General features: G+C 36.6%; 2 protein-coding genes across 2 annotated transcripts; both read left to right on the top strand.

Moving 5' to 3' along the window:
* The first annotated feature begins 4,818 nt into the window (after window positions 1-4,818).
* On the top strand, window positions 4,819-5,784 carry LOC113338874. The gene is made up of 3 exons (XM_026584276.1): window positions 4,819-4,960; window positions 5,114-5,201; window positions 5,463-5,784. The coding sequence occupies exons 1-3, from the start codon at window positions 4,946-4,948 to the stop codon at window positions 5,711-5,713; spliced, it is 354 nt and encodes a 117-aa protein (XP_026440061.1). The 5' UTR covers window positions 4,819-4,945; the 3' UTR covers window positions 5,714-5,784.
* Window positions 5,785-17,701: 11,917 nt separating this feature from the next.
* Window positions 17,702-18,883, top strand: LOC113338864. Its single transcript, XM_026584267.1, has 3 exons — window positions 17,702-17,884; window positions 18,060-18,147; window positions 18,330-18,883. Exons 1-3 carry the CDS (start codon window positions 17,810-17,812, stop codon window positions 18,740-18,742), a joined length of 576 nt encoding a protein of 191 aa, XP_026440052.1. The 5' UTR covers window positions 17,702-17,809; the 3' UTR covers window positions 18,743-18,883.
* The last annotated feature ends 7,701 nt before the right edge of the window (window positions 18,884-26,584 follow it).

The raw sequence follows: 26,584 nt of genomic DNA, 5'->3' as shown, positions 1-26,584 counted from the left end.
CAGATTATGTAAAGAAGAATGAAATAAATAAAAGGAGAAAGGTAGAAGAGAATATATAGGAAAGAGCGACCCGTTTTTCAAAATTTATTATCATTAATGCTAAGAAATGAACATATAAAAACGTACGGTTAAAAAGGACGTGTCGAAAGATGAATAGTAAAAAGGACACGCGTACATGAGGAGAACTTAAGATAGGGAAAATTGTCGGCAAAGTAAAATGAAAAAAGATAAGCATGTGCGAATTACAAGAGGAGAATTTCTCATATCGCTCACTCTGAAGAATAAGCAATATGAGAAGAGGCAAATGTAGGAATTAAATGTCGCACATGTTAGTAATCAAGTGAAGTAAAGAATATAACTTAAGCGAACAACACCGCACACAACAAAGTTGAGATGACGCACCAGATGATGTCAGCAAAGTCACGAGTAAAGTGTGAAGAATTATGGGAAGAAGTATGCTATGCGAAGATGAGCGATTGTATATGAGCGAATGTGTCGCATAGTGATCCCGAGAATAATGGGTTTCTTAGCTGTCATCCACTATGTAAAATTCTATATAAAGGGGAGAGGTCATTGTTTCTAGGAGGATTTTAGGACAAGTCTTGGAGAAGAAATAGGAAGAGAGAGAAATTGAGCTTAGGTTTCAAGTAGAATTGTTGTAATACTTGAATCTATTTTGTGAACATTCCCAATCTTCAATTAATAAAACAAAAATTCATAATGATTACCTATAGATTGAATCAGTTATAGTGGAGTGTAGTTGTAAAATTTCTTACAACTACAAAATAGTCTTACAAATTGTCTTAAAAATATATCCGTTTTCCTCCTTAATTAGTAATTTTCATGTCCATCTTCTGGTAGGCATTTTTTCAATTTTAGTACCTTAGAGCATCCACAGTGGGCGAGTATAACCAAAAATTTGGGATGAGATCGTAACACAGTGGGACGGAGTAAAGATCAAATCCCAACCAAAGATCAAATTCCAGACCAAATATGGTCGCGACCAAATCCCAAATTCCAATATAGTCGGGCGTAAATTTAAAGTACGCTTGTTGCTGGGCGTAAATTTAAAGTACGCTTGTTAACGGGCGGAGATTTAAATTACGCCCGATGAAAATTCAAATTAAATAAAAAAAAAAAGAATGAGGCGGACTTTTAAAGTCCGCCTGATGAAAGTTACAAAGAATGGGGCGGACTTTTAAAGTCCGCCTGATGAAATTTACAAAAAATGGGGCGGACTTTTAAAGTCCGCCTGATGAAATTTTACAAAAAAAAAATGGGGCGGACTTTTAAAGTCCGCCTGACGAAATTTTAATCATGTACCGTTGCGTCACAACACGGACTAAACCCAAACTTTGGTCTTTTTTTTGATCTTTGATCTTTGGTTTTGATCGCACCACTGCAGTTGCTCTTAGTACCGCTCTTATTTGTTGGGCTCACCGACTGCAAGGTCCGAAGTGAGAGAGTCCCCTTTTATGGTTATTTTTTGGATAGAATATTAATAAAAGATTCCTATCACTAATAAAATTTCGTGTGGTTTTTCTTGGTTACTTTTGAGTGGACAAAATTGTCCATTCCATTTAGTCCAATTACTATAATTTTTTATGTATCTTGACATCCTGTCAAGAAAAGTGATACTTTCACGCCATGTCCGGGAAAATGATACTTTCACGCCGTGTCAGGAAAAATGATACTTTCACGCCATGTTTGAAAAAAAGAAACTTTCGCATCGTGTCAGGAAAAATGATACTTTCGCTCCGTGTCGGGAAAAATGATACTTTCGCCCCGTGTTAGGAAAAGTGATACTTTCACCCAGTTTCAGAAAAAGTGATACTTTAAACCCGTTTCAGAAAGAGTGTTACTTTTAACCCATGTCAAGAAAAGTGATACTTTCATCCCATGTCAAGAAAAGTGATACTTTCACCCCGTGTCAGGAAATATGATATTCTCGGGTCAGGAAAAATGATACTTTCCCTCCGTGTCAGGAAAAATGACACTTTCACCTCGTGTCAGTAAAAATGATACTTTCACGTCGTGTCAGGAAAAGTGATACGTTCAATCTGTTTCAGAAATAGTGATACCTCCACCTTTTCAATTTTGCATATTCTAGGTAAAATTGAAACTGTGAGAGTATCTCTTTTCTGAAACAAAAGTAGTATATGCCTAAAAATATCATTACAAAAAAAAAGAAGATGCATAATGAATTATGTAGCTACCACAAAGGATGCATAATAATTTATACAGTCGTATTTGAGTTCATGCATCAACTAATTTGGTTTTTCAACCACTAAAACGATGTATATGCCTCCAAAATAACATTCCAACAAGAAAAAAGATGTATAAAGTGTTATGCAATTAAAGGTGTTTCGTTGTTTTTTTCCGGTCATCCCTCCCCACCGTGACAGAGGTGCTCTAGTAAGCTTCTAATTTTGGACTAGGGGGTATAACAACTTTTATGAGGAGAAGATTTCGAGTTCACAACATCAATAAGATTTCAACAGTGTTAAATAATCATATTTTATTTACTTTTTTAATAGTTGGTAAACAGAAGCCAAAATTTTAATGGTTAATGAAAGTCAACGTCCAGTCCAAGTAACAATCTCTAACGTTGGACAAATATTGGGCCGAAGACTAGTGTTGGACAAAACCGAAATACTAAAATCCAATTATCCCTTTATTTAAAGAAAAACAAACAATTGACGATATTTACTTCTTTTCTCCCACCACCATCACCACCACCACTGCAAATCACTCAAATGGCATCCAGTTAAAATCCATCCCAAACTCCACATAATCATATTTAAGTCCAAACCCCCTGTTAAAGAAATATAAATCAAATCAACCGAAAGCTATAATTTTCATCAATTCTCCACTCAAGAAAGTAAATTAATAGAAACCCAATACATCATCCTCTTATTCAAATTTCCTTCAACTTCTTCATCATAAATGATAAATAACTTTTCATTTGTCCAAGTTGTATAGCCACATAAATCAAATCTCTTAGAATAAGAAAATTATGGTATAAGTTATATAAATATCCATTTATCCACCATCCTTTTTGTTTTATTTTTTATTTTTGATGAAAACTAAAGACATTAAATTTACTTTACATTTTTAACTTTCATCAGGTGGTCAAGACAGTTAAACTGGGTAAATACGTTGACTGAGACCCAAACTCAAAGCTATACCATTACACGAAATCAAAATTTCACGTTCAAACTCATTACTAAAGAATGGATTTAAGGAAGGAAAGAAATTCAGAAAGTTTCAGTCAACGTCCGGTCAAAGTCAAAATGTTGAAAAGTAATTCATTTCATCATAAGTATCAAATCTATCCTCCCTATCATCTTTAGCTTTCAATCAGCATCAACATAAATTAACATCAAAGTTTTAAACATGATTTGAACTTTTCGTTTATTGATCTTGTTACTACATATTAATTATTACTCTTGAGAATAAGAGGGACCCTCGCTTGATGTCAAGCTTTGGCTTCGAAAGTTCTCACTAATGCACGGCTGGATTAACCTGTTGGAATATTTTCAACGCCCCTAACCAAAGGGGGTCCTGGGGGCATCGCCTCCCAGGCTGTGGTCGAGGGGAGACCGCCCCTGGTGGGGGTTTCAAGGGGGCAACGCCCCCGGAAGAATTTTTTGAACTGAAGGTTTTATTTGGCCGATAAAAGCCTGTTCGAAAATTTCGAATCCAAAAGACACCATTGATGTCTGTTGATGAAGGAACCTGACGTTTCGTGAATAGAAACCTGTTGGCGAATAAAAAACCTATTCCCAACAGGTGCAAAACCCTTTATAAATAGCTTCTCCCAGTTTCGTTTAACATATAAGAAAAATCAATCTGTTTTCTCTATTTCAAAAAGCATCATCAGAAATCAGAAATCTCTTTGTGTGTTCTTGATTGAATCAAGGGGTACAAACCTTGAATTCAGTTTTCGTTGCAGGGCTTTCATTGTATCCTGAAGGCAATATTTCGCATACCTGTTGTAATCGCCAATTGTTATTGGGAGGGTAGAAATATTTGTCTAAAAGAAATTTATACAAGCCTTGAAAGTTTTGGAGTGCAACAATTTCTTCTCTGTGTCATTCATCCTTTGTGAAACCCATTTTTTTCCAACATAACCTGTTTTCATTAATCACATCAGCCGAGCCACCATTTTCAGTCAAGAGTCTGACTACTTTCTTCTTTAGCTGTATATTCCCTTTCTCTTCTATCTGATGGTTCATGAGGAAATCCAAGAGGCGGGTATCATGATTTTAAGTCAATTTTGTTACAAGATTTACTGCCAAAATAAAAAATACTCATGTACGGCTCTGGTTTCAATATCGCTTTGGCTACTTGCTCATTGTCAGTTTCTCTCTATATTGCTAGGATGGAAGTGAAATTAGGGTTCACAAGAAAACGAGAGGGTTTAATTGATTTTAGGTTTCTGAAAAAAAGAAGAAGGATATTATAGATATTTCAATACTTTTTAAAAGAGTCAATCCCTCGTTCCCTCCTTTAAAATTTGAACTCCCTCACCTCAATCCTTCCCTCCTCCCTCATATGTTCAGTGAAGGAGATGGTTCTAACTCCGAAGCGTCATTCTAATAGGTGGTATTATTCTCCAAAATGATTCTCAGTTCACAATCAGTTTTGTTAAAAGTCGTCTTTCCCTCTAACCACTCTACCTACCTCCTTTAATTAATAAAAAAAAATATTAATAAAACATTTAGTATTCAATTTGTCTATTTTGTTTTAATTTCTTTGACATCCCGTTCCATTATTTGGAAATTAATTTCTCTATCAAGAAATGATGAGAGTCTGCTACATAATAATCCGAGTAAGTGAAGATATATATAGTTACTTCTACGTGTGAAACAATAACAGCAATATGGCCGGTTTATCGAGGAATGAGAAGTAATTGGTAGCTGAAAATAATCACCGCCGGGTGATGATAAATGGCCAAGTAAGTCTTCTTTTTTTCAAAAATTTAATCTCTCGGTTACTTGGTCTGAATCTTGTGGTTTTCCTATTGACTGTTGGATGGGAAATTGTGTATAACCTTTTAGTGATGTGATTAGTTAATCAATTATAGCGTAAAATGTTACTGAAATCGCAGGAATATAAGGTGGAGGACTTCTGGGATCAAAATAAACAAAGTGAACAACTTATGAAAGATCTGGTTGAGGCAATTCGAAGACAGTTAGGTATTTGTAAAACAAAGAATTATTTGAAAAATAAAATAAAAAATTAGTTCATTCAATTGAATTAATTGGTAATTATACAACCAATTCTAACTCAGACAGAGCTTTAACAAATGAAGCATGATTTATTATTTTATTTTTGAAAATTTAATGGATTTTAGCTCTATTATAAGATTGAGATTATATTATATACAGCCAAATTTAATTTAAACTCAGGGTTCTGGTAATTAATGGATTTTAGCTCAATTGTAATTTCTATTGAAGGTCGTGGGAAAGATGCCCGAGGAAGTTCAGGTAAAAGCGCCAAAAGTAAAAATGCAAGACCAAAATCGGCACCAATGCCGCTTTGGATAATTCCAATTGGTATTACTGTTTTAGGGATCAGTACCGGTATTCTTGTCAAGGCACTGTTGTCAGGAAGGAAGAAGTACTGTAGTATGTTCATATTAGAACCAAGACTTATCATGCGTGCATGTAATTTCAAATTTTCTCACTTTCAAACATCAGCAAGTTAAATTTCGTGGATTCTCTTGTGGCCGGCCGTCTCTAGGAGGCCATAATTATGTAGGGTGACTAATATGTTCAATGTCGATCAGTACGCTTTGTCTCTTCTAGTCGTATTTAAAGTTTGACAAAATTTCCATCAAAATCTAATCAAGTTTTTTGGAAATTCTTCACATTTCCTTCAAATACAAATACACGACGAGATTAAATCTATTCTTCAAAGTTTCCATCAAATACATCGAATCATAGAACAAGTCTTACCCAACAAAATAGATCATCTTCTTCCCTTTCGCATTCTTGCAGCTCATCTCTTTTATGCATACAACCAAAATTAAATTTAAGACTAATCTAAATGTTAAACCGTCCGTCCAAGATTCCAACTCATCTACGAGGCCTAACTTTTAGCATTTTTATTAGAAAAATAGATTAATTATGTTATGCTTCAAGCCGCAAGCAATTATCCGTTAGTTCACTATCAATTTTTGTAAAGTGGTCTCTCTCCCCCTCTAACCACTCTATCTACCTGACCTACTTCAATCAATATATACAAATTAATTAAATAATAAGTATTTTGTTTGTTAGGTTCTAGGTCCTTCAATTCTCCCTCCCATTATTTGAAGACGGAAACATCATCTTCTTAGCACGAATTTTCTGAGAAAAGAACTCTGTTCTTTTTTCTTTTTTTGCGATCGATGAACTCTGTTCTTTTATATACAACAAACTTCGATAAATTAATAGTCTTGGGATTGCTAAATTCTACACAAAATTGGTCAATTAATTCAATAAGGACAATTTCTAAGTGAAAAGGACATGTAAAATTTGATACTGTTTAAATGGACGAGAATGTAAAAAAATAATCAGGATGTAAACAATTTCATCCTGCCCATTTTCAAATATTTTTTCTTATTTTTAATTTACATCAAGATGCATCGAGTTTCACTCTTGCTATTTCTTAAGTTTAAGTCAGGATGAATCCGGATTCATTCTTGCTAATTTTTGGTGTCCATTCACTCATACTAACTTTTACTCGTCCATTAGTGTAGGATCCAAATATCGCACAATAATAAGATCTCGCGAGAATATAGGGAAGCTTGCGAGAGAACGTAGCATGTGTGCAAATTAAGATCCAACGTGAGCCTGCGAGAACATCGCACGGTGATTCCGAAATTAGGAGAAATGTTAGTTGTATCCCACCACATATGAGCTGTCATCCACTATGTAAATATCTATATAAAGAGAAAGGTAGGAGAGAGAAAAGTAACTTGTATTATTATTATCTTCTTATTCTTCCCCAAAAACCAGAGACAGAGAGAGAGCTCCAAATACTCATTAATGGAGTCTCAATGTAATTCATATGTAATTCAATGATCATAGTGAAACCTAACCCCGTGGATGTAGACCAAATTGATCGAACCACGTAAATCTTATGTCTTATTTTCTATTTTCATTATTTTTATCTTTATTTTCATATGAAATAAGTTTAGATCTAGAAATCATAGTCATGATAATACAAGGGGTGTGTTGTAGGATTTCTTGCAATTACATAATGGCGCTAGAAACAGGGAGGAGTAAAGGATTTATCCTTCCTATAACTTGTTGATTCAAGAAATTTTCATGAAGATTAGCTACTGTTCATATTTTTCTAGATCTACAAAATTTAGGTTCAAAAATGGAAGTTTTATGGAAGAAATCACACTTTCAGGGAGTAAACATCATCAACAATTCAAAGACATGAAAAGAGTGAGAGAAAAAAATTAGTTGTTGTGGTGAAATTTAAGGAGAAAATGGAAGTTTTAGTGGAAGATTTTCATGTTCAGGAGAAGAAGGCAAATGTGAAATAAGTTAAGGAGGGACGAAGAAAAGATAAGAGGCAGATACTGCAATTTCTATCACAAACAGAAATTCGCACAGATGGTTTGAGCTGGAGCGAGTAAGCGATAGGTCACGGGTTCGAATTTTGCAGAGACACATATTTTTCTTGAGCATAGTTTTCTTCTTTTTACAGATAGCGAAAAAATGAATAATTTCGCAATATTGTTTCATTAGTTCGCAAACAAGAGGTGGCACAGTTGGTCAAGCTTCGCTAGAGTGAGTTGTAAGACTAGAGTTCGAATCCCTCATCAACCTTAATTTGTTGCACATTTTTGAAATCCTAAAGGCGAAGAAATGGGATAAAGTACACCATTGTGTGCTTCTTTTGCAAGCAAAAAGTAGCGCAAATTGTCAGAGAAGGAGTATGCAAACTAGAGGACATGGGTTCGATTCTCCCTGCGATCAAATTATTTTTGCTTCGCAAATATTCATTTCGCGGAGTTGATATTTGATTACTTCGCAGAGTCTTTGATTATTTTGCAAGAGAGGGTTAGCACAGTTGGTTAGGAGGAATGAATGCAAGCAGCAGGTCGCGGGATCAAATCTTGCTTTTCGCATGTTTATTTTTATTATGCGAATTTTATACAGAATTGCCTCTTACACAGTTGGAATTTGATTACTTCGCAAGAACTTTGATTATTTCGCAAAAGAGGCTTAGCACAGTTGGTATGGTGCGAGAAAATCCAAGAAGCAGATCAAGGGTTCAAGTCTCACTTCTCACACTTCTTTTTGCTGCGCGAAATTCATACATTTCAAGGCATTTATTCACTTCTTTGACAACAACAGCGACTCACATGAAAGATAAGTACCACTTCCTTGAACATTTTACTTTATACTTAGAACGAATAAAAAGATTTTTGATTTTATTTACAAAAAAGCGATTCGATCGCACGACTACAAAGATTTCAAGATTTCAAAGATAATAAATATTACTAAGATTTCAAGATTACAAAGACTTCAAAACTACAAAGATTGCGAGATTTCAAAATTACAGACAACTGAAAAAATTTAATTTATATGTTTCTCTAGAATATTTCTTTTACATAGAATAAAAAGATTTTTGATTTGATTTACAAAATGCGAAACAATCACAGAATTACAAAGATTTCAGAATTATAATGTATTAGAATTTCTCTTGAATATTTACTTTGCTTCAAATGATATGATATTATGAGAATGAAAGAGTGGATGAAAGAAATGACATAAATAAAAGAATGAATGAAAGAGATGACAGAAATGAAAAGATGAATGAGAGAATAAAGAAACAACATTTTGCAGAAACAAAGAGACGCGAAAATTTCGCAAAAACGCGAATAAAATTTCGCAGATAGGGGCGAACCTTTATGGTGTACACCCTAGTTCGCGAATAAAATTTAAGACCTAAAGTACGTCATAGAAGGGGGTACCTGTATCATGACTCAGGGAAAAGGTTACACCGCCCCTGGAACCTGAGTCATGGAGATTTGGGGTCAATAAAGCCCATCCGGGAGAGGCACCTTGGATTCTCAGATTAAGCATATGACTTAGGTTGGGCGACTAAGGTAATAAGGACTCTCCCAAGGAGTGAAGATCCGATCAAGGCGCCGAGGTACACGGTTGAGTCAAGAGTGCCAGGGGCGTTTGAAGCGTCCTTGCCATTCTTGACAAGTCTTGGCTTATACTGCACTCGGCCCGAAGAAAACCCCACTTAGGGTGCAGTCTCGTAACCATAAGCCCTATAGGTAAAAGGGATAAGAGGCTGCGAAAACAACTGGTTGTTGTTAAGACCGGATGGGAGGAGCTAACCTTGTATAGTAGAAGTACGCCTCCTTGAAGGGGCCACCAGGGGGGAGATAAGGGCGGCACCCTCCATTAGGGAGATGATAAGTGTCTTAAGACGCAAATGTCATGAGGCTTTTTATTCGCAAGGGTATTAAGGCTTGTCATATTTGTGCAACAATCCTGAAGAGACAATAATACAAAAGAAAAAGATAAGACGAGATCAATGGGTTTTCGCATGAAAGTGCGAAGACGTCCTGCAATTTCGTGGCAAGACGAAAATGTCATGGGGCTTTATTTTCGCAAGAATATTTAGGCCTGTCATATTGTCGCAACATTCCTGAAGAGGCCATAATACAAAAGAAAAAGTTAAGGCAAGATCAATGGGTTTTTGCATGAAAGTGCAAAAACGTCCTGCGATTTTTTCGCAATGACAAGAGGTGGCAAAATAATACCTTTAACTAGGAAGGCAAAATAAGACCATATAAGAAGATAAGTAAGAAAATAAGCTTGCGAAAATTATTATATGTAAGCAAATAAGCTTGCGAAAATGATTATATGTAAGCAAATAAGCTTGCGAATATATACATGGAAATGAAACTGAGGCAGTGAAAATGCCGCAGACTTGATATTATGATCATACTGTTATGAGATACTAATAGTCCAGGAAAGAGGGAAGATGAAACACAAGTAAGTGTTATAATATTTTTTAAGGGATAAATAAGGGATTCGTTTCTCGGACTTGTAAAGATTTAAAAATAAAAATATTAACAAATTGGTAGAGGTCCTGGGACTAATGATTCGGCCAATTTTCATAACATAGGGCTCAATGATTTATTCTCGACAATAATCGCTCAAAACATAAATTATATGGACTCTTATTTTGCCAAAGTAGATTTTCAAAACATTGATTGTAAGTCCTAAGCATGATGTATCAAAACACCTAAGCCAAGCATACATCATCAAATTAAATAACAACCAATTAATTCAAATCATATTTCAATTTTAAATTAATGCAAAAGTCATAAAAAAGAATTAAATGAAATTACCCCAAGTATGAAGTTTGGCCTCCTCCGTCGTCCCAGTGTTGGGTTTTAGCTCATCATAGTAAAAATGCTCTCAAAATAATTATTTATTGCTCAAAAAGTGGTTTACAAATGATGAAAAGGTGTAAAACAGTTGAACAGAAAAATCGCAACAGAAATAACTGTTGCAAAGGCGTTGTTCAGCTGTTACAAGAAGAACGATAAATGATAACTGCTGTTGTACGACGAACTACGACCCGCGGACGTGCGTCTTAGACACTGTTGAATAACGACGGTCTTTGGCTGTATGTTCCTCGTGTTCTTCATCTTCATCAATGGCAGCAGCAGCAGCAGAGAGAAATCATGGTTCTCGATTCTGCAGCGTTCCTTCTCTCCTCCCAACTCTCGACAACCTTCTATGCTAACCCAAGAGTTATATTTATACACCTTTGGACCAAGAATAACTTCTCATTAATCCAAAAAATCTTCCCATTACTCGGCAGTGAATGAAAATATTCCCAAGAAATTTTCTTTCCATGCACGCGTCTGCTGGCTTGTTTTAACCTCTCCAAATCTTCATAGGATGTATTCAAATCAAACAGGATAACTTCTTACCCATTTGGTCACGTAACTTCCATATAAACAAGAAAATGCCGAGAATAACTCAACTTCCCTGTTTTCGCATCCCACGATTATCCAACCCAACTAAATCGATTTGAACACCCATACCAGCTCTGTCTAGGCCCTAGGAACAAACCCAATCAATTTGGGTCGTTAAGTCTCCTTTAATCCCGTCCAAACTGCCAACCCTAAATCTGCCAGTTGATAACACTGGGGTGCGAATAGCAGCTGCCTTGGGGTGACCAGGGGGTGCCCTTTAGTAATTAGGTTACCCCTTATCCAAAAGCGAGAGTCCGAATAACACTTGTCCTCCGGGTGACAAAATCAACTTTTCGAGCCGAATTTTCCAAAAATATTTATTTCCAAAAAATACCTACAAATACATAAAATAACAAAATTAGTACAAAATCGAGTGCCAACAATAATAGTATTGAGATCAAATTAGACACAAAAATGTGTCTATCAGTAAGAACTTGTGAAGAACAATAACTACACGAAGAAAAATGCATACACTAAAGAAAAAGGCAGAGAAACGAAGAATGAAAGCAATTTAAAGCTACATCAATTTTAGACGGAAAAATGAGCTAAGTAACACAAACCTTAACTATACATTGCAATAGATAAGCATTCTCATCATACAAGCATCATACTCGCATCATAAAAGAATTGCATAAGCATTTCATGACATAAACATCGCATACACATTTCATAACATAATTATCACATAAGCATTTTGTTCGCATAAGTACTTTACAAAACTGTATGGAATAATATTGTAGAATTTCACAATAATATCGCAGAATTTAGCAGAATTATTCAGGATTATTCAGAATTTACAGGATTATTCAAGAATTTCGCAAGATTATTCAGAACTTCACAGAATGATTCAGAATTTCGCATAATGATTCAAAATTTTGTAGAATGTGTCAGAATTCCGCAGAATATGATTCTTCCGAGTGATGTGATTATCTCGCTCAATTATTCAGAATTTCGCAGAAGTATTCAGAATTTCGCAGAACTATACAGAATTTCGCAGAACTATTCAGAATTTCGCAGGATTATTCAGAATTTCGCAGGGTTATTCAGAATTTCCCTGAGTGTGTCCGAAATTTGCAGAATTTGATTATTTCGCAGAATGTGATTATTCCGAACGATATGATCATTTCGCTCAATTATTTCGCACAATTATAAGCAACTTTAAGAGATTATACTATTGCATGAGCACAAACACATGAGACAGAGGAAAGATGAGAATGAAGAAACAATTCGCACATTCAATATTTTCTCAAAGATTCTACCCTCATAGATAAAGAACAGAGGCAACTATGGATTACCAAGAAAACATTTCATGTTCTTTATCTTCTCGGCAAGAATTACCAAAATGGAGTAATAATTTCGCATGAATAGAGGCAATACTTATTATTCTCATTCAAGGATGGATACTTCTTACATTTCGAGAATTGAATATTTCTTATGCTTCATCAAGGATACTTCATGATTCTTATACTTCTTCAAGGGTACTTCATACTTCGCATACTTCAAAAGATGATACTTCTTATTTACTTCGCAACATTCCGGAACTTCACAAAAGAATAGAGGCAAGTACGTACTTTTAAAATCCAGTATTCTTTCGCTCGTTCCTTCATCAACAAAGATTAAAGACTACTCCAACAACTTCAACAAGACGGATTTTTCCTTAAAGATTGCTCTTCAAGCAATATTCAATAAAAAAGAGGCAAGATGTAGTATCCAAATATCGCACAATAATAAGATCTCGCGAGAATGTAGGGAAGCTTGTGAGAGAACGTAGCATGTGTGCAAATTAAGATCCAACGTGAGCCTGCGAGAACATCGCACGGTGATTCCGAAATTAGGGAAAATGTTAGCTGTATCCGACCACATATGAGATGTCATCCACTATGCAAATATCTATATAAATAGAAAGGTAGGAGAGAGAAAAGTAACTTGTATTATTATTATCATCTTATTCTTCCCCAAAAACCAGAGACAGAGAGAGAGCTCCAAATACTCATTAATGGAGTCTCAATGTAATTCATATGTAATTCAATGATCATAGTGAAACCTAACCCCGTGGATGTAGATCAAATTGATCGAACCACGTAAATCTTGTGTCTTATTTTCTATTTTCATTATTTTTATCTTTATTTTCATATCAAATAAATTTAGATCTAGAAATCATAGTCATGATAATACAAGGGGTGTGTTGTAGGATTTCCTGCAATTAGAATTAGAACCATGTTTTAAAAATATTTGGGAAATTTACCTAATTTCTCTAAATTCTATCAATTTACCGAAATATTAATTTATCGACAAGTTAATAAGTTATTATTATATTGAAACATATAAAATTTAACTTTAAATATCTAAAATAAATGGGTAGTATCAAATATCTTGATATTTTATCGTCATTTCAAATTATATTCTAGTTATTTTATGGCATATTATGAGTTTAAATGTATATACTTTGATGTTAAAATCAAAAATAATAATAAAAAAAGAACACAATAAAATTATTTCGGAACCTCTCAAGGGAGTACAAAAAATTAAAGATGATGTCTAATATATTATAAATGTATGCAAAAACAAATAACTATAGATGCCTATTCTAATAGAGGAAGGATCCCTTCACACTTTTATTATCACACTATCTCACACGTTAGACGTCATTTTTGTGAATAAAACCAAGTCATAACGGATTTGAAGATAATATTTTGAGTATATGTTCCTCATACCAAGTTCTACATGCTTACCAAAAATGAGCACATTCCGCAATATAAAACATCACAATCTACGAGTTAATTTCGACGGCCAGAAACCCGTTGATTTTCAACGACTCAATTTCAAAGTAGTAGATGGTTGTATTATACATCTAGGAATACAATCATTTTCGGTAGGAACGTTGATATAGCACGCGAAAGCAAATAGAAAAAGGTAACAAAAACTAGGAGAATCCACTCCAAACTGTAAAGATCAACTCTCTAATCCAAGAGAGGTCGCAAGATAATAAACTGATAATTCAAGATATAAATCATAATAAGAGGTTTAATAACCAAAGATAAACTTACTTGACTGTAAATTTCAATCGAGCTAATCCAAGCTACTTACAACGATAAAGCAATCGACTATTTATAGCCCGAAGAACTGACATGAACTACACTTTACATGTAGTTTATCCTAACTGACTTAAATCCCTAAATATCCTGCTGCAAAAGAATTATTACTTATCTATATATGGGGTTTCATATCTTATTTGACTTAGCAAACTAACTGACTTAAGGAAATTTGATCAAACTATAATAAATCCTAACTAAACAGATTAAAAGAACAAAGCAATGGACCTGCACTTGACTAACAAGACTCGCATAATAAAAGGCTTCAAATACGTCCCGTATCAGGCTCCCCCGCCGCGACTAAACTCGCCTCGAGTTTGCCTTGAGTAGCGGCAATGTTAAACTTAACATCTTTGTTGGCAGCAAGACCAATAAGAGTCTTGATTGGTAGCACGCATTTCTCCTCTCTGACTTGATTTTTCTTGGTTGGCAACAACAACACCTTTGTTCCCCTCCAATAAAACTCGTAGCTATTTTCCTTGCCACGAAAAAGAGCATCAACATCAAATTTCCAAGGCCTTCCCAGAATGACATGACATGAATCCATGTCTATTACTTTACAAAAGATACTGTCACGGTAAACTCTTCCAAAAGCAATTGGAATTTTGCAAACCCTTTTAATTCTAGTTTCCAGCCCTATCTTGATCCAACCAACACGATAAGGATGTGGGTGTGGCTCTGTTGGTAAACCAAGTTCTCGAACTAATCCCAACGACACAAGATTTTCAATACTACCACTATCAATAATAAAATCGCATACCTTTTCTAGGATAATGCCTTTGAACATGAAAAGTTTCTTCCTTTGAGATTCTTCATCTACTTTTGGAACAAGGAGTACTTTCCTATTCTTTCCTTCACATTGGACTACTTTTCTAACCACCATAAAAGTGCCCTTGAAGTCATCAGCAAAAACACAATCAACAGCTTCCTCTTCTTCGTACAACTTTCCATCTATAGCTTTTTCATCTTCGACAAGTCCCACTGGTCGTCGCTTTGGGCATTCATTGGAGTGATGTCCAGCCAGTCCACAACGATAACATTTATCTCCAGAAGGTTTCACATAAGGATTGTTAACCTTTTTGACTGTAGAAGAGTCGATTGTAGGTACCTTAGTTGGCTGTGATGGCTGAAAATTAGACGGTGTTGCTGACAATTCAGTTTGAGTCGCTTCAAGTGATGACTTGCTTCGCTTTGGCTCACTGGCGTTTTTGTTCCCATCTTAGGATGCAACTCGATCCTTTGAGCTAGGCTTACAGCTTCTGTGACTATTTGTATGGGATGGAGGTAAAGGTCCTCTTTGATTTCAGGATCCAACCGCTTAAATAATGACTAACTTGCTGTGCCTCGGTCTCTGGAAGATTGACTCTCGAACCCAATCGGTAAAACTCCTCTGTATACTCGTCAATTGGTCTACTTCTTTGTGAGCATTGTTGATAACTTTGGAAATCTTCTGTGCATAGTCATTAGGGAGGAATCAAGCTTTCATAAGACGTCGCATTTGACCCCAAGAAGTGACCATCGGTTCACCCCGAATTCTCCTATTGTGAACTGTCTGCCGCCACCAAGATGCAGCTCCTCCTTTCAGCTTGTAAGACACCAATTTTGCCTGTTGAGATTCAGGAATCTTCATACATTCAAATAAGTCTTCAATAGCAGCAAGATAATCTAAAAACCCTTCGATGTCGATCTTCCCATCATAGGTCGGTATTTCCATCTTCATCTTATAAGATGACTTAGAATCACCTTCTTCATGTGTTGTATTGAAGTGAGAACCATCCTCGCAAAAGAATTCAGGTCCCATCTCCTCATCTTCCATCTCAAACGGGATAGTTCGTCCATGAAATTTTGATTCATATCCATATATAAGACGACGTTGCACCATGTTAGGATTGTCTTGGGCAGTGTTATGGAAGTCTCTCCTTCCGTTCATCTGATCATGTGTGGGCTTCTTCAGTACAACATCTTCTCCGTCTTCAAAATCCATGAAACTGTCAGGAGCAAAATCAAACTCAGAAAACCCATAAAAATCACGAGTATTTTTTTTCCTCAAACCATTATTGTTCTGTTCGTTCCAAGGAACTCTCGAAACAGCACCACCCTTTTGGAATCTAGGTTCTTCCGTAGATTCGTACATATTAGCTTGCAGTCTCGGACCTACTCTCGAAGTCCAACGATTTATGGCTCCATAACGATCACAACTCTCAAAGCTTCTGGAGTTGAATCATTGTTGGTTCATATTCTGGAAACGACCATAAGGTCGCCAATCTCCTTGACGATTATTCTCAGCATGGTCAGGTTTAACCAGCCTCAAATCTTTCATTGACTCTTGTAAATCTTTCAAAATTTTTGTGTGAGATACCAACGTTTCCCCTATGCCAGCAATGATGTTGTCTTGCGCTTCGATAATCAACAGCATCGAGTCTTTGGCGCCATTCTTCTCACCAACGTTTTCACCATTATTCCCATCGTTTGTCATCTTGATTGAGTAATGTATCTCAATGACTTTCAGATAGAACTGTGGCTCTGAATCCACCTGATATAGCACGCGGAAGCAAATAGAAAAAGGTAACAGAAACTAGGAGAATCCACTCCAAACTGTAAAGATCAACTCTCTAATCCAAGAGAGGTCACAAGATAATAAACTGATAATTCAAGATATAAATCAATAATAAGAGGTTTAATAACCAAAGATAAACTTACTTGACCGTAAACTTCAATCGAGCTAATCCAAACTACTTACAACGATAAAGCAATCAACTATTTATAGCCCGAAGAACTGACCTGAACTACACTTTATGTGTAGTTTATCCTAACTGACTTAAATCCCTAAATATCCCGCTGCAACAAAATTATCACTTATCTATATATGGGGTTCCATATCTTATTTGACTCAGCAAACTAACTGACTTATGGAAATCTGATCAAACTATAATAAACCCTAACGAAACAGATTAAAAGAACAAAGCAATGGACCTGCACTTGACTAACAAGACTCGCATAATAAAAGGCTTCAAATACGTCCCGTATCAAACGTAGAGCTATCTAATAGTAACATATCCCCAAAATATTAGCTTCATATCCGTAACCGTAACGGTTTGGTTTTTATTCGCAAAACCGACATCCAACATGTGAGATAATATGATAATAAAAGTGTAATGGGATCTCTCCTTATTTTAATAAGCACCGTAATATAATGTTATTACACTGATTATAAATTTATACATTAATCGGATCTTATTGGAAACTTAAATTTTTTATTATCTTACAAATTTATCGAGATTATTAATTTAGCACACCGACCTAAGTCGAGACTGACAAAAATAATATTTTAGAGAACCTATTAACTTATCGCGGATTAATTTTAAGAAGTTCTAGATAAAATAACTTGTAATTGGACTAATGTTTAGTGAAGGAGACCGTTCGAACTCCGAAGGGTCATTCTTATAGGCGGTGTTATTCTCCAGAATGATTCTCAGTTCACAATCAGTTTTGTTAAAAGTCGTCTCTCCCTCTAACCACTCTACCTACCTCCTTTAATTAATAAAAACAAAATGATAATAAAACATTTAGTATTTAATTTGTCTCTAACTTCTTTGATACCCTGTTCCATTATTTGGAAATTAATTTGTCTATCAAGAAATGATGAGAGTCTGCTATATTAATAATCCGTGTAAGTGAGTTTCTCCATGTGAAACAGCAAATGGCCGGTTTATCGAGGAATGAGAAGCAATTGGTAGCTGAGAATAATCATCGCCGGGTGATGATAAATGGCCAAGTAAGTCTTATCTTTGTTTCAAAAATTTAATCTCTCGGTTACTTGGTCTGTATTTTGTGGTTTTCCTCTTGACTGTTGGATGGGAAATTGCTGATGTGATTAATTGTTGAAATTATAACCTTTAGTGATGTGATTAGTTAATCATTTATAGCGTAAAATGTTACTGAAATCGCAGGAATATAAGGTGGAGGACTTCTGGGATCAAAATAAAGGAAGTGAACAACTTATGAAAGATCTAGTTGAGGCAATTCGAAAACAGTTAGGTATTTGTAAAACAAAGAATTATTTTTAAAAAATAAAATAAAATTAGTTCATTCAATTGAATTAATTGGTATTATACAACCAATTCTAACTCAGGCAGAGCTTTAACAAATGAAGCATGATTTATTATTTTATTTTTGAAAATTTAATGGATTTTAGCTCTATGGGTCATTTTTTTTTAAAGATTTGGAGGGAATTGCCGGAGGGAGTACTAGTAATTCAGGTAAAAGTCCCAAACCCAAAAATGCAAGACGTCAATCGGAACCAAAGGACGCGTCACCACCGCCATGGCTTCAAAACAGAGGTGGTCAATATGAAGGACTTGGAGACGGACCGTGGAACCAAGCGGCTAGACAATATGGATATGACCAGCCATCGTTTCCAAATTTAGGTGGTCATGATGAAGGGCTTGGATACGGGAAATGGGACCAAGTGGCTGGACAATATGGATATGCAGGACCTGGACCAGTTGAATTTTATATAGTCGTGGGGGGTTCTAGACAAACCATGTTCTTAGTGATCATCCTTCTCTTCATCATATTATGCTTGGTGATAGTCAACATTGGAAACATCTTGGCACTAAAAAGCAAGCCTTAATTATTTTCCGACCATGTAATTTTTCAGGTAATGTTAGTTTCTTGTAGGATCGAGCAAGAGAGAGGAGAGTACACGCGGAAATAATAAAACGATTACATTGATAATCAGTTTTGGTGTACATTAACTCATGGCTAAAGAGCCTATTTATAGTCTCACAAACTTGAAAATCACTCAAAGTACTTTCCTAATAAAATAAAATTCTAAAAAAAACACACTTTCCTAACATAACACAAAATCTAAATAGAACTCTTCTAGAGCTCTCTAGAACTCAAAATACCATATCTTGGTTTAACTTCCAACATCCTCCCTTAAACCAAGATATCATTTAATAAGAATTTCGTAACCCTCTTATACTCCTCATCTTCTTCCATTGATCGACGTTAGTACGTCCTTGTCTTTTCTCATTTTCGATTCCTCTTCTTCCATAGATAAACGTTAACACGTTCTTGTCTTTTCTCATTCTTCTTCAAAGAAACCGCCAACAAACCCTTACTCCTTGATACTCGATAATAGCTCATCCCAACTTCATGATCACACCGGAATTCCGTCAATCAAACTCAAACTCAAATAAAAAACAAAGCACAAACATCAAACTAACTAAAAAACGAAACTCAAACAGCAAACCAACTAAAAATGAAGCAATCTTCTAATTTTGCTTAACAACAATCTTCATACCATCGCAACCAGCACAAGTTTCTTTCACTTTCTTCTTCATCGCAGCGGAACACCATTTTTAACAAGCTAGAAACACCTCTTTGTGCTCTATTCAACTTGCTAACCAAACACAAAACCAATAACTCATCACCGAGCATTATAGCTCACCTTAAATTTTCTTCACCGAGCATTGTAGCTCAAACTCAACACTTGTTTACCCACTTCACTAGCAGGATTTCCACTCAACACTTCAAATTCCATCATGGAATTTCGTCACTTCTCTAGCAAAATCCCCACTGGGATTGCTTCACTCAACTTATAGACTTCACTCGCCTACAATCTTGTTTTACGCTCACAACCTTGTGACGTCTCAAACTCAATAACTCATAGGTATTAACCTCCTTTTGTTGTCTTCTCACACATCACCCCCTGGTGATTACTTCTCTTACTTCACAACCTTACTGTTGTATTTCTTTTTCTCTTGTATTCTTTACTTCTTTGTTCCAGTCACGCTTGTTAGGGTAGAAACTTTCACACTTCTTTCACAAGATTCTCTCACAATCTTTCTCTTGTTACGCTTCTGCCACAAGCAATAACTAACACAAAGTCTGCCACACTTTGTCAGGTATTCCAAGTTTCTGCCACAAACTCGTCAACCTTTCTTCACGGTTTCCAACATGTTTGAGCTTACACTCTAACACACTATCCTCCCTTAAGCTCAAACATCACCATCCAACAATCCTTGTCATTCTAAGTCTTTGAATTCGATCAACTTCATCAAACTGTACCAGTCCTTCTTGACTGCAATACCAACTTTGATCTCCTCTTGTGTCTATTTCGAATCCATGACTTAACCCTTTGAAAAACAACCACTCACCCGAAGCTTCTTTCCTCAACTAACATCAAATCTGCTTTCTGCAACGTCTCTCACACTTTTTTTCTGTTATAAACCTTTTGTCACACTTACTCACAAACTGTAACACTTTCTTATGTAACACTTGTGTAACTGTTCAACAGTAACAGTTCTCCTGCAACTGTAACACTAACCTTTGTAACACCTAAACTGTTACAAACATTCAATAACACTTACGAACCCATACTCCAAACAGCAGCAACAAAACAGTTTTCAACTGATTTTCTCCTGCGTAAAAACATGACCTTCCCTGACTTCTTCTCCGTTAATATTCTTCATGTCCAAATTAGTGTTCATGGTCTTAAACCAACAGTCCAAAAATCTGTTCATGCCGTCGATCATATACTCACATCAACGATCATCACTAAGCACACAACCACGATCAACCACCAACTCCGATCACCATACTCTGTTCCGGTGTAACACTGTCTTCTCCATCAACCATGAATCACGGTAATCCCATAACTCATCCCCTTTCTTCTCAACTGCACGATTTTCCGGATACAATGACTACTTCAACCCGTGAGCATCACCATTCACAACATCACAAAGAATAAACATCGACAGAAACAATCAACAACCGCCATACTCAGTTGCAAACACAACTCATAGCGCACCGAACTCTGTATATCAATCTCTCCATATTGATCGCAGCAACAATTCTTTACGGATTTGTTCAATCAAATCTCGTCCAAAAAACTCCAAACTGTAAACCTTCAACTCGGAAACTCTAACTTCTCATCACCTCCTTCCATCCACCAATCGTCATCACAGTTCCGTTGATTCCAACAACATCTTTTCTTCTACCTGAGCATCATCGTATTGATCATAGTCAATCGACACAAACCCTAGTTTCACCATCTGGTTCCACCTTGGACAAAAATTCCACGAACTTGACCTCAACCAATCAACGGAATATGACAGCAACAACCGATTTCTATTCTTCTGTTCCTCAACTTGTGACCATCTTGGCTGGATGAAGGTAATTGAAATTGGCGTGGCTAAAACATAACATATAGCCACGTTAAACCTATATGGGGCGTGTCTATAGGATATCCAATGAACGGCTCACAACGTTACATGTGGATGGTATTCAACGGTTCCTAATACAACCACGTGGATGAAGGTAAGTGAAATTGGCGTGGCTAAAACATAACATATAGCCACGTTAAACCTATATGGCGTGTCTATGGATAATCAATGGCTACGCTAAAAAGCAATTTGCGTGTCTAAAATGAACCAAATAGCCACTCCAAAAGCAATTGCTTGTCTAAAGTGAAACAAAGAGCCACACCAAAACAATAAATCGAGTGTCTACAGGGTACCAGTACTTAAGTTTTTGGGACACTATATAGCAACACTTATGTGTTTTGGCGTGTCTATTATAGGCAGCAATAGACACGCAAGGTCGGCGTTGCTATAAAGTACCTAATGCCACGCCATCATACCTAAAACCACGCGAGCAGAAACCACGCCAAGTCCAAACCAAAACGGCGTGTCTAAACCCCTATGGACACGCTAATTTGGCGTGGCAAAAGGGTCAGTTTGTACTAGTGCGGGTCGAAGTCCGGCGTTGTCAAGAGTTTGGTTGAGTCTAGCGTCGTCTCAAAAGATGCAGTGAAATCATAATGAGCTGGACCAGATCGGCCATCTTGATAACAAAATGGTTCAAAATATTTAGCCACATCCATGAACTGGCCTATATCTCCCTTTCGTACGTCCCCATGCCATTCCAAAGAACCATCCTCGAGTAACCATAAGTAACTGGAACCTTCCTAATCGAGCCATCATCATGTCAGACATCTTCTTCGAGGTGAACTGCTAACTCATTAGGATTAGGCGCGTACAGAGAATCATGATCCCAATTCCACGCTTGCATGAAAGAAGCAGGATGTAGGTTTCGATCTTATGGCTCGAACCTACCATCTGGAGGTCTTGGCAAAAAAAGTCCAATGACGATACAAGCCACCTAAAAGCATCGTCGCGAGCTGGAAAGAGATGTCGCGAGATAACAACACCGCTATCGGCACGAGCTCACTTTTGGTCGTATCTTGGGCATTGTACTTAAATATATCATGACAAAGACAAAACAGGATATAACCGGCTAATTCAGCACGAGGATTTCTCTCTTTCCACTAAGAGGAATGCACTTTCCCTTCCACCAAGTGTGGAGCCCAATACTTAATCCAAAGAGGAAAGGAAGCGCGTCGACTGGTTTTAGTAACCCACCCACGAAAACAGCTAGCAAGCAAGCACTCACCTTGTGTGCGCGCCAAAGGAGGTTTCTTATTCTTCTTCTCGCTAACCAACATAGCATTCCCCTTGGCGGCAGATGATGATGCTCCTTTGTTATCAGCGCCAGCAACAACCCGTTCTTCCCCCTTTTTCACCGGCATTTAATCCTTCCTCACCACCTCGCTTCGAGAGGCATCCTTTTAGTCTAATAAATAATCCCGTAACGCTTTATCCTCATCAGTGACCGCCTCGTCGTATGAATGGCTACCATGAATATGTAACCCTGTAAGAGCGGCTACATCCTCCAAAACCGCGGTTGCTCCGCGCGTTAAAGAGAGTACGGACAAGAGGAGCCCAATGGCATAAGAGTCGATTCAGATCGCGCCTGCACCTCTTTACTTCACGCTTAAGAGACGAATATATAGCTTCATCAATACCTGCTTGACGAAGGATTGCCGGGTGACCAGGATTGGGGCGGATATAAGATGTCCAGTGCGACCATATTGGATGAGTTTTCGATTTAGAACGAATATCGATGGCAGGGAGATCATAGTCACCATGGTGGATCGTTATTCGCGACACTCGCGCTTTTAAATGAGAAAGCGTCCATGTTGTCCGATTCGGGTTGCAAAAGCCACCCGGGAGCAGATGGATAGGGCAGCACAGAAGGGTTTAAGAGACGAGGAACTAAGATGTCATCAAGAGGAATAACGTGCTTACCTCCACGAAGCTCCCTAAGACTTAAGGCGCGCTTCAGATCAGGGCCGCTGGTGAACTCTGCAATTGTATTCGACCGACCATCTGCTGGATGGGGCAGAATCTCGTCCTGCTCTGAATACTCGGCTTCTTCGGAACCCGCGTTCGTTGTTTCTTCAGACTCGTCGGATTCATCATATGAACTACCACTGGAACAACTACTAGACATGGCGTCTGTATGACTGTTAAAAATGAGGGGAAGAGAAGGACTATAAAGGGAAAGATAAGGGGAGAATGGATCAGTGGGTATATATATAAAGATCCTAAAATCCGAACGTGGCAGTTATAGAATGGGAATAGTAACCGGCAGAAACTGAAAAAGGGGAGAGGAAAAGCTTGCACGATGTGGAAGACCAAACGCTGCCTGAAGTCTTGGAGTTAGGGGAGGGAACTCCTATCCTTGGTCCCCGAACAAAATAGAAGAAGCGCTAAAGGAAATCTTATGACTATTGGGTTATTTTACAATTAACCCAATAGTCAGGGGACTAACGTTGAAACATGAAAAATAATATCCCTTAACGGGCTCGGAGTTCCCTCTAAGATGGGAGGTAAGTCTAGTATGAGACATGGGGACTTGAGGACTAAGCCCAAGCCCAATGAGAAAATACCCTTGAGGTAAGAAGGACAAGGAAGGGATTAACAAATAAGGAGGAGGTTATATTAAAGAGTGGCATTATAAGTAATGATGGAGGTTTATGACATGTGTCATGATGTCATAAAAGGAGAGACTTTTGGGAAAAGACGGACAAGATACAATGGAAAGACAACTTTCTCTCTTACTATTCCTAGAAAATTGAGGTTGCTTGGTATAGCTAAGACGGGTAGAACCAAAACTAAAATCACCCTTTAACGGTGAGAAACACTGCTTCTATTTATAACCCAGGATGCTAGCTATTCTAAGCAAATTTTAGCTTGGATTTTTTATTTTTTTTTTTGGTTTTGGCGGAAAATGTTATGATTTTATTAACATAAAACAGAAAATACAAGTACAATTATAAAACTATCCTCGGAAAATGTTATGATTTTCAGTGACAAATCCTTGTCAAGATAACTTTCCAATGCGCGATTAACTGGTTAAAAAAAATCAATCTGAACCAATTTGTTTCGGACACCCGTAAGTAGATTTTTTATTTCAACAACGGCGACTTTAGGATCTCTCCCTCTTTTTTTGCCACTACCTCTGATTCTTTTCACCTCAAATCACCCAAATTATGGCAAAAGCTTCTTTCCCCTGTTTATTCCTCTTTTGAATTTCTAGGCCATCAACTATTGCTCCATGTTCCTTTCCTGCACCCAACTTATTGTCGCTCTTTATAAAATAATTCCCTATTTCTGAGGAGTATGGGCGGTGGAGAAATAAGTAATTAATTGTCTCATCCTCTCTCAAGCATAAGCTACATCTGACATCAGAAATCTGATACCCATTTCTGTTGAGATTATCTACTGTTGTTATTGCATTCTGTAGAATCATCCACATGAAAAGCTGGATTTTAGGAATTACAAATTTTATATGCTCTTGTAAGAAACAATAATTATATAGTTTGGTTGAGCCATTCATTACATTCCTTAACTCAGAATCTTTCACCAAAAGTACAAGAGACTTCATCTTGTTGATTTGAGAGTATTTGGGGGTCTCCTATATGAGTGATAAAATTTAACACATCTCGCATCTCTTCAAAAATCAGAATTCCCTTTGAAGTAAATATCCCAGACTCCATTTTGGACCATATAAGTTGAATTTCAATCCAAGGATCGATGTAACGGAGATGATAAAAACAGACTAAACAAAACTCACATTAGATCATGCAAAACTACTTGTATGTTAAATTTATCTCCAGAAACATCTACTTGTATGTTAAATTTATCTCCAGAACATGTAGCTGTAAAAAAAGATATTTTAAAAGCCGAAATATCCAGACCTCTTAGAACATCAGGCTATACCTTTTTCATCCATACTTCACTGGATAATTTACGTCAGAGTGGTCATCATAAAATATAAATGGTATGAAACCATAGACAAATAGAAGATACGGATAAACTCGATTAAGAAAGCGGAAGCAACAAATCTTTTCCTGCTCTGATACCATCATAAAATATTATTGGCAAGTCAAAGGAAAAGAAAACACAAAGATTAAAGTGGTTCAGTCACTTGACCTACTTCCACTGTAACCCCCCATAGGGAAAATATAGTATGATCATTAGAATAATCTGAGATAGAGATACAATTACACGGGGTTCCTATTTATAAGATAATAGGAGAAATAGTACTAAAACTAGGAGATACGTAGCAAACCATATCTTTGACTAGGTGAAAGATTATCCAGCTTGAATACAGGATTTACCGGTTAACTACTTGATCTTCTGTAACTTACTTCACAACCACCTGTATAGGCGAAGGATTCCAAATTATTTCCAATAAAGATGAACCAAACCCTCGACCAAAGTCTCATTTCACTAATACCGATCAAAATTTTTTTATTCGTTCCATTAACACTATAAATTATTTCACCAAAATTACAAGAGGAAGCCAAAAGTAGAGGCCACTCATTACTCAAAATTAAAACATTAACGGAACCAAAATATAATCAATAGAAAATCACTATCATATAGTTAAATTTCGTGGGCAGTTTCATAGCTTTAAACAAATACTACTATACACAGTGAGTGGACCGCCCATGTTGACATTGACCGACCTACCCACCCACCCACCGTAAACCCTCTTTTCTACTGTGCTCTTTTTTTGAAACAAATTATTTTAATCATCCGCCAAGTTATATCCCAGGGTATATCCAAGCAATTTCTAATCGTCATCCCAAAGGACTGAAATAGTAGTGGCGTTGCTTAGTTTTTCTAAGCTGTACGGAATCCACCGATCATATGGACAGAAATGTTTTATCTTATATGCATTTTGGTACAACTCTAATCAAATTGATACCCATCAGCAACCATGGTTATTTAAATTCTTTAGTATGATATAACTTTATTCGCTAAGCAAGCCCCAAAAATATATTTAATTAAGAGACAGCAGGAATCTTCATCATACATGTATTTGGATTGGATTAGGTTTCTTATGGACAATCCTTTTCTCACTCTTTTTTGTTTTCTGGCCTAAACTTTTTGTTTAGGACAAAACCTCACATATAGTTGTTGTATTTGATTATACACTAGACTAGACTCCAACTTTAGGTAGGCAAAAGCTCCTGAATCATGTAATAACACAAATATACATGATTTATCACTTAAATTTTGTATATTTGTGTTATTACATGATTCAGGAGCTTTTG

Source organism: Papaver somniferum, chromosome 1 (genome assembly GCF_003573695.1).
Source record: "Papaver somniferum cultivar HN1 chromosome 1, ASM357369v1, whole genome shotgun sequence".
Classification (NCBI taxonomy): Eukaryota; Viridiplantae; Streptophyta; class Magnoliopsida; order Ranunculales; family Papaveraceae; genus Papaver; species Papaver somniferum.
This window is presented reverse-complemented; position numbering and strand designations above follow the sequence as displayed.

What these genes read in the sequence shown, in the direction of transcription:
- LOC113338864 (XM_026584267.1), top strand. Translation starts at nt 17,810, where the DNA reads ATGGCCGGTTTATCGAGGAATGAGAAGCAATTGGTAGCTGAGAATAAT. An exon ending in GGGTGATGATAAATGGCCAA is followed by an intron (nt 17,885 to 18,059) that starts GTAAGTCTTATC and finishes CTGAAATCGCAG; the next exon opens with GAATATAAGGTGGAGGACTT. An exon ending in GGCAATTCGAAAACAGTTAG is followed by an intron (nt 18,148 to 18,329) that starts GTATTTGTAAAA and finishes TTTTTTTTAAAG; the next exon opens with ATTTGGAGGGAATTGCCGGA.
- LOC113338874 (XM_026584276.1), top strand. An exon ending in GGCAATTCGAAGACAGTTAG is followed by an intron (nt 5,202 to 5,462) that starts GTATTTGTAAAA and finishes TTTCTATTGAAG; the next exon opens with GTCGTGGGAAAGATGCCCGA.